This window comes from Cricetulus griseus, chromosome 7 (genome assembly GCF_003668045.3).
Source record: "Cricetulus griseus strain 17A/GY chromosome 7, alternate assembly CriGri-PICRH-1.0, whole genome shotgun sequence".
NCBI classification, from domain to species: Eukaryota; Metazoa; Chordata; class Mammalia; order Rodentia; family Cricetidae; genus Cricetulus; species Cricetulus griseus.
Window position 1 is genome coordinate 67,584,823 of NC_048600.1, and position 10,775 is coordinate 67,595,597.

General features: G+C 46.7%; 2 protein-coding genes across 4 annotated transcripts; one reads left to right on the top strand and one right to left on the bottom strand.

Annotated features, from left to right (window-relative positions):
* Positions 1-520: 520 nt before the first annotated feature.
* On the bottom strand, positions 521-2,670 carry LOC100763175 (cytochrome b-c1 complex subunit 8). Its single transcript, XM_027427549.2, has 3 exons — positions 2,535-2,670; positions 2,273-2,448; positions 521-721 (listed from the first exon to the last, which is right to left on the bottom strand). Exons 2-3 carry the CDS (start codon positions 2,424-2,426, stop codon positions 627-629), a joined length of 249 nt encoding a protein of 82 aa, XP_027283350.1. The 5' UTR covers positions 2,427-2,448; positions 2,535-2,670; the 3' UTR covers positions 521-626.
* Gdf9 (growth differentiation factor 9) lies at positions 2,627-10,217 on the top strand. Of its 3 annotated transcripts, none has more exons than XM_027427545.2 (4): positions 2,627-2,702; positions 5,031-5,173; positions 5,773-6,706; positions 8,935-10,217. In XM_027427545.2, exons 3-4 carry the CDS (start codon positions 6,310-6,312, stop codon positions 9,864-9,866), a joined length of 1,329 nt encoding a protein of 442 aa, XP_027283346.1. In that variant the 5' UTR covers positions 2,627-2,702; positions 5,031-5,173; positions 5,773-6,309; the 3' UTR covers positions 9,867-10,217. The 3 variants fall into 3 exon arrangements, with proteins under 3 accessions (XP_027283346.1, XP_027283347.1, XP_035303834.1); XM_027427546.2 differs by having other exon boundaries at positions 2,702-2,780; positions 6,511-6,706; positions 8,935-10,216; XM_035447943.1 differs by lacking the exons at positions 2,627-2,702; positions 5,031-5,173 and having other exon boundaries at positions 5,588-5,856; positions 6,511-6,706; positions 8,935-10,216.
* The last annotated feature ends 558 nt before the right edge of the window (positions 10,218-10,775 follow it).

A 10,775-nucleotide genomic window follows, 5' to 3' on the forward strand; every position in this document is an offset into this window, starting at 1 on the left:
CCCCTCAGGCTAAGGCCTTCCTTGGGGAGCAAAGCAGCAGAGCATAGTTTTAAGAGCACACACTGGTACCAGGCTCTACCAACTCACTGTCATGTGATTCTAGGCAAAGTACTTAAACTGTGATTCCTCATCTGCAAAGAGATAATGCTTACTTCAAAGGGTGCTGTGAGTTAAAAGTTCCTTTATGTGTGTAGGAAGAACACCTGACATCCTAATTACAGGGTCATTACTAGGCTGTAGTTGTAATGGGAGCGAGGGTCAAGTGCTGGCCTTCCAGAGCCCATGCCACTCACACCTGCCCCAAAACCCATTCAGGACTTGTGCTGGGAAAGGGATCATCATGACTTGAATATTACCAATCATACTAAGGATTCTGCTTGTAAAACAAAACAAAACAAAGTTGGGCCAGGTATGAAGTTGAACACCACGACTTAGGAGGCAGAGGCAGGTGGATTTCTTACGCCAGCCAGGTACACATAGTGAGACCTGGTCTCAAATAAGCAAACAAAGTCACAACAGGAAAGCCCGTAAGTAGTTTATTGTGTCTTCAAGATACCACAATGTAGACTCCTCTCCCAGAGAAGGGTCTTTCAAAGGCAGGAAACTGTCATCCAGATGTGTGCTGCTCACTTGTCGTTTGCGTACTTGGCTGGATTCTTCCTTTTGGACCGCTCAAACTCCTGGTTCCCCCACGTGTAGATCAGATAAAGCAACACAAATGCTGTAATAAGAGAGTAAGCTGTGAGCACATGGATCAAGTACTCCTTCCTCAGCTTCCCCCCACCCCCGCTTTTTAAAATACGGTCTATGTAAACCAGAAAGGCCTTAAAGCAGAAATCCACCAGCCTGTCATGTACCATGTCTGCTCAGTCCTTTTTGTTTTGTTTTGTTTGTTTTATCCAGACAGGGTTTCTCTGTAGCTTTTGGAGCCTGTCCGGGAACTCACTCTGTAGACCAGGTTGTCCTCAAACTCACAGAGATCCACCTGCCTCTGCCTCCTGAGTGCTGGGATTGAAGGTGTGCACCACACCACCCAGTTCAGTCCTCATTTTTTGACTTTCAACCATTTTGCCTGCCCTTCTACTGTTGATAGCTTTTATCTTTTATTTGGTTTTGGAGACAGGGTTTCTCTGTGTACCCATGGTTGACCTTGAACTCAGGGATCCCGCCTGTCTCTGCCTCCCAAGTGCAGGGCTTACAGGTGTCTTTGGTTTTTCAAGACAAGGTCTCAGTATTTAGCTGACTGTCCTCAAACTAATTATGTAGACTAGGCTGGCCTCCAATTCACAGAGATCTGCCTGCCTCTGCCTCCTGAATGCTGGAATTAAAGGCATGAATGCTCCGCCTTCACTTTTCATATTTTATGAACCTTTCATCTGTATGTATGTTTGTGTACCATATGCATGCCCTGTGACTGAGGTAGTAACAGTGTCAGATCCCTTAGAACTGGAGTCACAGGTGGTTTTGAATCACCTTATGAGAGCTGGGAACAGAACTAGATCCTCTGAAAGAGCAGCAAGTGCTTTTAACGGCTGAGCCATATCCAGCCCTATATTTGTGTTTTGAGACAGGCTCTTAATATATGGCCCTCGGCCTGAACTCCCTATGTAGAGACCAGGCTGGCCTCAAACTATGTAGATCCACCTTCCTCTGTCTCGGGAGCCCTGGGATTAAATGCAGGCACCATCACGACGAGAAATTACCTTTAATAAGAGGCTAAAAAATGGTTAAATTACACATCCATTTTATAAGCAACCAAAACAGACGTCAACCCAGAAGATTTGGCCTTGACCTTCCTAGTTTCTCTCCTCCTTAACACTAAATGAAAAATTTCATGAGATAACTGAAGATGAAACTCACCTAACATAAACTTCGCCATATTAAAAGTACACTCAACTTGCTGTGCTGGCACAAGCCTATAATCCCAGCCAGGGGTCCCGAGGACAAGACAGTAAAGCCACAAGCGTCAGGCCAGCCTGGGTTCAACAGCAAGATCCGGCCTCGGCCTCGCCACTAGATCCAAGTGTACCTTCCACGGGTTCTTGGCATATTCACAACGCCATGAAACCGTCAGCACAACCGGCGCATATCTAACATAAGACATTGCATCAGCATTTCATCACTGATAGTGGACAGCGATGACCTCAGAGGGAGACGCTGGAGTCACCCAAGTGACCTTAGGCCAGTCATTTCGATATGGTCAGAACTCCACGTCTGCAGAGGATGTTGGAAGGAAAAGTGCGCATCCCTCCCCGGCCCGCCCCGCACTCACGCGGCGCCACGCGCAGGATGCGCTCGCGAGTGCGGCGCAGCACGTTGGGGATGCCTTTGCTGAAGAAGTGCGGGAAGGCGCGCTGCTCGAAGGGTGACAAGCTGTAGGAGATCACGTGCCGCATCCGCGTCAGATTCCCAAACTCGCGGCCCATGGTGGCGGTGGCAGTGGCGGCCCTGAGGACGGAGGACACAAGCGTGGCTTAGGCCCACAAGGAACCCCCACTAACCCGCACCGGCCGTCCACACCAGGTCACCTTTACCTCCACCGCGCTGAACCCGGCTTCAACGTCACTTCCGGGAGGAGCGGAAGCTGATCCTGGAGATCGTGAAGTCATTTCCGGGGAACTATCATTTTTTTTTTTTTTTTTCCTTCTGTCTCCAGGGGGAGGCGCGGTTAACAGCTGAGCTGAGTGGGCGTGGTCTTCCGGGTGAGAGGGAGTGGCCCGCGCCTAGAGGGCAGGGGCGGAGCTTATAGGTGCAGAACCGGCCCTTCAAGAAGCACACGGGTAGGGCTTAACGGGGCCTCTGTGCCACACCGGAGCGTAGAAGGCTTGCGGGCGGGGCTTATGTTGGTACGTGGGCGGGGCTTGGAGAGGAATGGCGGCTAGGTAGGTGCGTGGCCGGGGTTTTTGCGTGCAATGGGCGGGGCTTAGGTGGATACATCGGTGAGACTCGGGTCTAGAGAGGAGCGGGGCGGGGCCTATAAGTGCATAGGGCGTGGTTATGAGAATGGGCGGGGCTTAGGAGCATGTGGGCGTTCCAAGACATGGTCCTTTCTGCTCTGTGCCCGGGCTTTTTCGGGATACCAGAGCTGGAAGCTGCCCAAAGATTAAAAAAACAGGGACTTTGTCCTCCTGGCTGTTCTTTAGCGAAGGACTGCCAGGTGTATCAGACCCTTACTGACTGCAGTACAAAATTAGGGACATGGGGCAGCCTATAGACTTGTCGAAGATGTGACACAAACGTTTCTCACAGTTCAGTCACAAGTCATCAGCTCTCCGTCTGGCAGTTGTCAGACCGTGGTCGTGGGAGCCATGGAGGGGGCGCTCGCTTCAGGCCGGGTGTGCCATGGAGCCCAGTCTCTTTCCACTCTCTAGGGAGTTGCTGTGTTTTCCTTCAAATGCATTCTCCTAATATTGTCCTGTGGGACTCACGGACCTTTGTGTTCCTCCCAAATGTAAATGGCCGTATATAATCCGGTGATCAAACAGGCTGCTTGGCAGACAGTGAGTTTCAGTTTTGCAAGGGTTTGGCTTCATTAATCTGGTGCTGCACAAACTGATTTTGTGTCTTGTGTTATGAATGTGGGTTGACTCTCCCAGAAGATAGTCACCTGCCAAAGGGCACCAGTAGCCCCTCCTTTTGTGGCGCACCTGCCCCTGGTTTTCCTAAAACATTATCTAGCCTGGTCTCATCTCCAAGGCTGAAAACACAAATACTTTAGTCAAGGACTAAAATACTGTTGTGAATTCTACCAGCTGGGTGGCTGGTTAAATATATATATATATATTATATATATATATATATATATATATATATATATATACATATCTTTCATTTCATAGCACTTGCTTATATCTCAAAACCTTTCTACCAGAGAATTGTAGACCAAAACAAGGACACCAGGATATTGTACTTTTCATTACATTTTAAAATATATATTTTGCCCCTCTGATGTGGCTGAGCTTAGGCATATAGTTGGGAGATTCTGCAGGATACGAGGCCGGGAGCATCTGAGTAAGGAACTCTTCAAGTCTTAGAGGGAAAAAAAAGGCCTCCAATAAAACTACATTGCAAAAAAATGGGAAAGAAACAGAAAGGAAAGATCCTGAAGAATTTATGGTAGAAAAAGTCCTAGACCGACGTGTGGTGAATGGGAAAGTGGATTATTTTCTCAAGTGGAAGGGGTTCACAGATGCTGATAATAATTAGGAACCAGAAGAAAATCTAGATTGTCTAGAATTAATTGAAGCATTTCTTAGTTCTCATATAGCTGGTAAGGAAAAAGATGGTACAAAAAGGAAATCTTTACCTGACAGTGAATCTGCTGATAGCAAACTGAAGAAAAGATGCTGCTGACAAACAAGGGGTTTTGCCAAAGGTCTTGATCCTAAACAAATAATCGATGCCACAGACAGTAGTGGAGAATTAATGTTTCTGATGAAATGGAAGGCCTCAGATGAGGCATACTTGATGATGTGTCCTCAGATTGTCATCGCCTTTTATGAGGAGAGATTGATGTGTCATTCTTGAAGATAAAGTGCAATATTTGTTTGCATATATATGTATATATATATATGCATGCACATGTATATATATAATCTGGATCTTGGGTTTTGAATTACTAGTGTGGGAAGAATAGTGTTCTAGTGGAATTTGAGTTTGATATGCTGGTTTTGACAGTGTTGACAGTAGTTGGGATAGTTTTGGTTTTTGTTCTGCATCAAAAGGCACTGATTCCTTTGAGTAAATAAAGCTTTCTTAGTTGCTTCCTTTAAAAAATATGTGTTCTGTATACAAAGGGCAAGGGCATATGTGGGTATAGGTCAGAGGACAACTTGTAGGTGTCTCTTCTCCTACCATGTGGACCTTAGGGACTCAATTCAGGTCTTTAGGACTGTGTTTTGGTCATTAGGCTTGGTGGCAGGTGCTTTTACTTTCAGAGCTATCTTCCCCATCCAGATAGATATTGTGGGTGTGGGGGGTTTATGATTTGTTTATTTTCATTTTATAATGGGGTGTTTCACATTCCTAAGGATGCCAGAGAAAGGTGTTGGATGCCCTGGAAGTGGACTTACAAATGGTCATGAGCCACATAGTTTGTTCTGGGAAGAGCAACCACTCTGAGCCATCTCTCCAGTCCTAGGATATGGTATTTTTTAATTTGTCAAGATTAAAGGTGATGTCCTCTTTTTAAATTAATTATTTCTTCTTAATATTGTATGTGCATTGTGTTTTGCCTGCTTGTATGTCTGTGTGAAAGTATCAGATCTTGGCGTTACAGACAGTTGTGAGCTGCCACGTGAGTGCTGGGATTTGAATGTAGGTCCTCTGGAAGAACAGTCAGTGCTCTTTAACCACTGTGCCATCTCTCCAGCCCCATGATGTCCTCTTTTTATTTTTTTTTATTTTTTTGGTTTTTCAAGACAGGCTTTCTCTGTGTAGCTTTGGAGCCTATCCTGGCACTCGCTCTGGAGACCAGGCTGGCCTCGAACTCAGAGAGATCCGCCTGCCTCTGCCTCCCGAGTGCTGGGATTAAAGTCGTGCGCCACCAACGCCTGACGATGTCCTCTTTTTATTTTGAGACAGGGTCTCCATATTATATAGCCCTGGCTGTCCTAGAACTCACTCTGTCGACCAGACTGGCCTTGAACTAACAGAGATCCACCTGCCTCTGCCTCTTGGGATTAAAGGTGTGCGCACACATGTAAACCCATATCCTCTTTTAAAGCACACTATAAGTAGCTGTTGTGTCAACTTTCCACCCTCCCACACTAGGCCACCTGGACAGACAGAAAACCTAACACCATTCTGGAATTTCCGTACCCATTGTGACTTCCTGTGTCTCCAGTGCACTATGCAGTTAAGTAATCAGTTAGTACTAAGGAAGTGGGAGCCGTGGAGACAGTGAACCAAGAGAAAAAACAAAGCTAATTTTTCTGCAGTTACATCTCCAGCACTACGATATTTTGTTCTCTAATTCTTTGGGTTTCTCTTGGGTTTTTAGCTATATAAATAGTCCCGTGAGGATAATGATATTTGGTGGGCTTGAAGTAAATGTCAGGGAAATGGGAAAAGCTAAATAAGTAGATAAATCTGTGTCTAATGAGAACAAATGGTATAAAAGCATGCTACAGCTGATTGCTGTAGAGCTGATAAAAATGACTTACAGCTAGGTATCATTGAGGTCTGATTACAGAAGTGAAGCTGGGCTGACACACCTAGATTTCATTTAAGGACCACACCAGGGCCTTCTCAGTCCTAAGAAAGAAGACTGGCATGGGGAGATGCGTTCCCTCTTAGTTCTCCCAAGCCATGGCACTTCCCAGCAAAGTCCTGTTTGGATTTTGCTGCTTTGCCTGGCTATGTTTTCTCACTAGCCTCAGCTCTCAGGCTTCTAGGGGAGAAGCCCAGACCAGAGCCAGTGCAGCTTTGGAGTCTGAGGCAGATCCTTGGTCCTTGCTGCTGCCTGTAGAAGAGACCGACAGGTCAGGCCTCTTGCCTCCCCTCTTTAAGGTCCTGTCTGATAGGCGTGGTGAGGCCCCTAAGCTGCAGCCCGACTCCAGAGCACTCTACTACATGAAAAAACTCTATAAGACGTATGCTACCAAGGAAGGGGTTCCTAAACCCAGCAGAAGTCACCTCTACAACACTGTTCGGCTCTTCAGCCCCTATGTCAAGCAAGAGCCAGCTCCTGGCAACCAGGTGACAGGTGGGTAAGAGCAGATTGTTGAATTGGGTGGAGAGAGGAGACAGGAGCTTCGATGTTTCTGTTATTAAAGAAAGCCAGGCTTTGATTTGGGTTGGTTTGTTGGTTTTGAGGCAAGATTTTACCCTGTCACCCAGGCTATACTCAAACTCTGCATCCTCCTGCCCCAGTCTCTTGAGTACTGAGATCACACAGGTTTACAGTATCGTGACAATTTTATTTTGCATGATTCTCAGTATCCAACTAAAACAAATTTAGCACTTAACTTCCCACCGCCCCCCTCCCAGAAGAAAGAGTTTCTCTATGTAACAGCCCTAGCTGTCTTGAACCACACTGTCCTCAAACTCACAGAGAACCATTTGCCTCTGCCTCCCAAGTACTGGGACTAAAGGCATATACCACCACCACCACCTAGCTTTAATTTTTTTAAGTTCTTGATTTCTTTTGTTTTTCTAGGACAGCTTCGGAGCTATCCTAGAACTCACTCTGTAGACCAGGCTGGCCTTGAACTTCGAGATCCACCTGCCTCTGCCTCCCAAGTGCTGTGATTAAAGGCATGCGCCACCACTGCCCAGCCTTGAATTCTTTCTCGGTGTGGTGGTGCTAAGGATCAAAAGGATTGGAGGACTCAAATATGCTAGCTAAGCCCTCTGCTATAACATCCCTGGCCAGTAGCATTGATTACAGTTTTTGGTGTTGGTGTTGGTGTTGGTGGCCTAAATCATCACTAGTTAAAAAACTAGCATGGTTGGATGGTGGTAGCATACTTTTAATCCAGGCACTCAGGAGGCAGAGGCAGGCATACTAAGTTAGAGGCCAACATGGTCTACAGAGCAAATTCCAGGATAGCCAAGGCTACAGAGAAACCCTGTTTTGAAAAACAGAAAAAAGAAACTAGTATGATAGATTTTTGTTATTTGAACTTCCTTCCTTCCTTCCCTCCTGCCTTTCTTTCCTTCTTTCTTTTTTTGAGCCTGGCCTCAAATTTACAATGATCCTCCTGCCTCAGTCACTTTAGGCCTGGGATTACAGGCGTATAACACCATACTAGCTCAGTATATTAAGGCTGAAAGAGAATAATGTCTTGAAAGGCCATTGACCTAGCAATGTGCCTAAAACCTCCCTTTGAGCCAGTGGTGGGTTTGATAAATGGGCCATTTCCCTCTTGTTTGTTTTTCTGTAAGAGGAAAGTTTCAGTCTCCATCTGGCACAATATACATCCTTTCTAAAAAATGTATGGTTGGCTGGGTGGTGGTGACACACACCTTTGATCCCAACACTCACGAGGCAGAGGCAGGCAAATCTCTGAGTTCCAGGCCAGCCTGGTCTACAAAGCTACATAGAGAAACCCTGTCTCTGGAAACAAAACAAAACAAAACACAGTATGGCTGAGATACAGTACTGTTTATGTTGAGTATGCCAGATGCCTGGAGTTTGACCTCCAGTATCAACAAAAGTCAAGTAGGGCATGGTGACACATGACTTTAATTCCAGCTCTCAGGAGATGAGGCAGGCTGATCTGAGTTCAGGGCAGGGCCAGCTGGGTCCTCAAGTTTATTGGCAATCCTCCTCATTCACTAAGCTCTGAGCTCTACTCACTGCTCTACATTCTCGTATAGCCTGGGCTAGCCTCAAACTCAATCTGTAGCCAAAGGAGCTATTGCGTTCCTGGTACTCTTGGCTCTACCTTCCAATGATGTATGGGTGCCTTTTGAAAGGTCTCATGTAACCAACCCAGGTTGACTTCAAACTTGATATATATCCTTACCTCCCAAGTACTGGGATACATACAGGCTTGGGCTACAAGGTCTCTCTCTCTCTCTCTCTCTCTCTCTCTCTCTCTCTCTCTCTCTCTCGTGTGTGTGTGTGTGTGTGTGTGTGTGTGTGTGTGTGTGTGTGTGTGTGTGTGTGTTTGAGGCAGTCTCAGTACATATCCCAGGCCAGTGGCAATCCTCCAGAGTGATGGTGTCACAAAGCCACATCTCCCCACCCAACTCAAGGCATGACCCCAGGTCCTTGTGCATGCCAGGCAAGTGCTCTGCCACTGAATTACATTCCTTGACCCTCTGCCTTTTCCTTGTTAGCCCCTCTTTCCTTTGTTTTTTAAGCTTAAGGATGCAGAGGAGGAGAGGGAAGGGAGACTGCTTATGGCCAAGTACTAATTCCTCCATCTCACTTGCTGCTCTCCTCTGGTTTATTGGCAAGCACTACTTACTAGCCTCTCTTCTCAGGACCCCTGCCGATGGTGGACTTGCTGTTTAACCTGGATCGGGTGACTGCCATGGAACACTTACTCAAGTCAGTCTTGCTATACACTCTGAACAACTCAGCTGCTTCTTCCTCCACTGTGACCTGTGTGTGGGACCTGGTAGTAAAAGAGCCCACCATGCCTTCTGGCAAGGCTCCCCCTAGAGTGCCATACTCATTTACCTTGAAGAAACACAAATGGATTGAGATGGATGTGACCTCCCTCCTTCAGCCCCTGGTGGCCTCCAGTGAGAGAAGCATTCACATGTCTGTCAATTTTACATGCACAAAAGACCAGGCCCCAGAGGACGGTGTGTTTAACATGCCTCTGTCAGTGCCCCCCTCACTCATCTTATATCTCAATGACACCAGTGCTCAGGCCTATCATTCATGGCACTCTCTTCACTCCACCTGGAGGCCTTCACAGCATCCTGGCCAGGACAGTGTGGCTGCCCATCCTGTGAAAGAAGAGGCTATGGAGGTCGAAAGATCTGCCCGGCACCGACGAGGACAGAAAGCCGTCAGTTTAGAAGCCAAAAAGCCACATCTTACAGCATCCTTCAATCTCAGTGAATATTTCAAACAGTTTCTTTTTCCCCAAAATGAGTGTGAACTCCATGACTTCAGACTGAGTTTTAGTCAGCTCAAATGGGATAACTGGATTGTGGCCCCACACAGATACAACCCTAGGTACTGTAAAGGGGACTGTCCCAGGGCAGTCAGGCATCGGTATGGCTCTCCTGTGCACACCATGGTCCAGAATATCATCTATGAGAAGCTGGATCCCTCGGTGCCAAGGCCTTCATGTGTGCCTGGCAAATACAGCCCCTTGAGCGTGTTGACCATCGAACCTGATGGCTCCATTGCTTATAAAGAGTACGAAGATATGATAGCTACTAGGTGTACCTGTCGTTAGCATGGGCCCTCTACAACCACGCTTGGAACCGGTCTGACAGAACAACCCAGTAGGCTTTAGCATGCCTGGGCAGACAGCTTCATGTGACCAGTCGCTCCGTGTCACTCAGTGCACATTGTGTGAGGGGGAGTGTGTGTGTGGATGAGCATGTTGTGTGTAGCATCTCTGGTGGTAAAGGACATACACTGGTGGTTGCCACAACCAAGTGAAATGTTTGGAGGTCTTTTTCTTCTCTTCTGATCAGCCTAAGCTTGAGTGGAAATGTAGCTGTGGACACTTCAGAGTGCTGGTGGTTTTATGTAACAGATAAATAAATAAATTCCTGTTGGTGGCATAGATTGTGTGTGTTCTACTAAACAGTGTTTCTCTATGAACTCACTCTGCCTCCAGAGTGCTGAGATTAACGGCAGGTGACAGCACCTCTGGCTAGAAAGATCACTTTCATATGATGGTTGGAGGACGACAGGAGGCATTTCTCATAGCCACCCTTGGCTTGACTTCAGCTCTTTTTCGGAGGGGGGTGAACTTCATCGCTGAATCCTTATGAAGACCGAGTCAATGAGACTGTAGGTGGGATGGATGTGCAGTGTCCACTGAGTGTGACTTGGATGAGCATTATCTTAATTCTGTTCATGACCGGCTTATGGCAATCAGTTGAGACACAAAGAATATATTGTGTCCCATTCATTTAAGGAAAATTGGCTTTCTGGTTTTGCCATGAAACCCTATATTAACATTATTATTATTATTTTTTGAGATAGGTTCTCACGATGTAGTCCTGATTGTCCTGGAATTCACTGTGTAGACCAGGCTGGTCTTGAACTCGGAATCGGCCTCCTCAGTGCTGGGATCACAGGAGTGCACCACCATGCCTGGCTTCAGTGTTTTTGCCTCCATGTGCATCTGTGT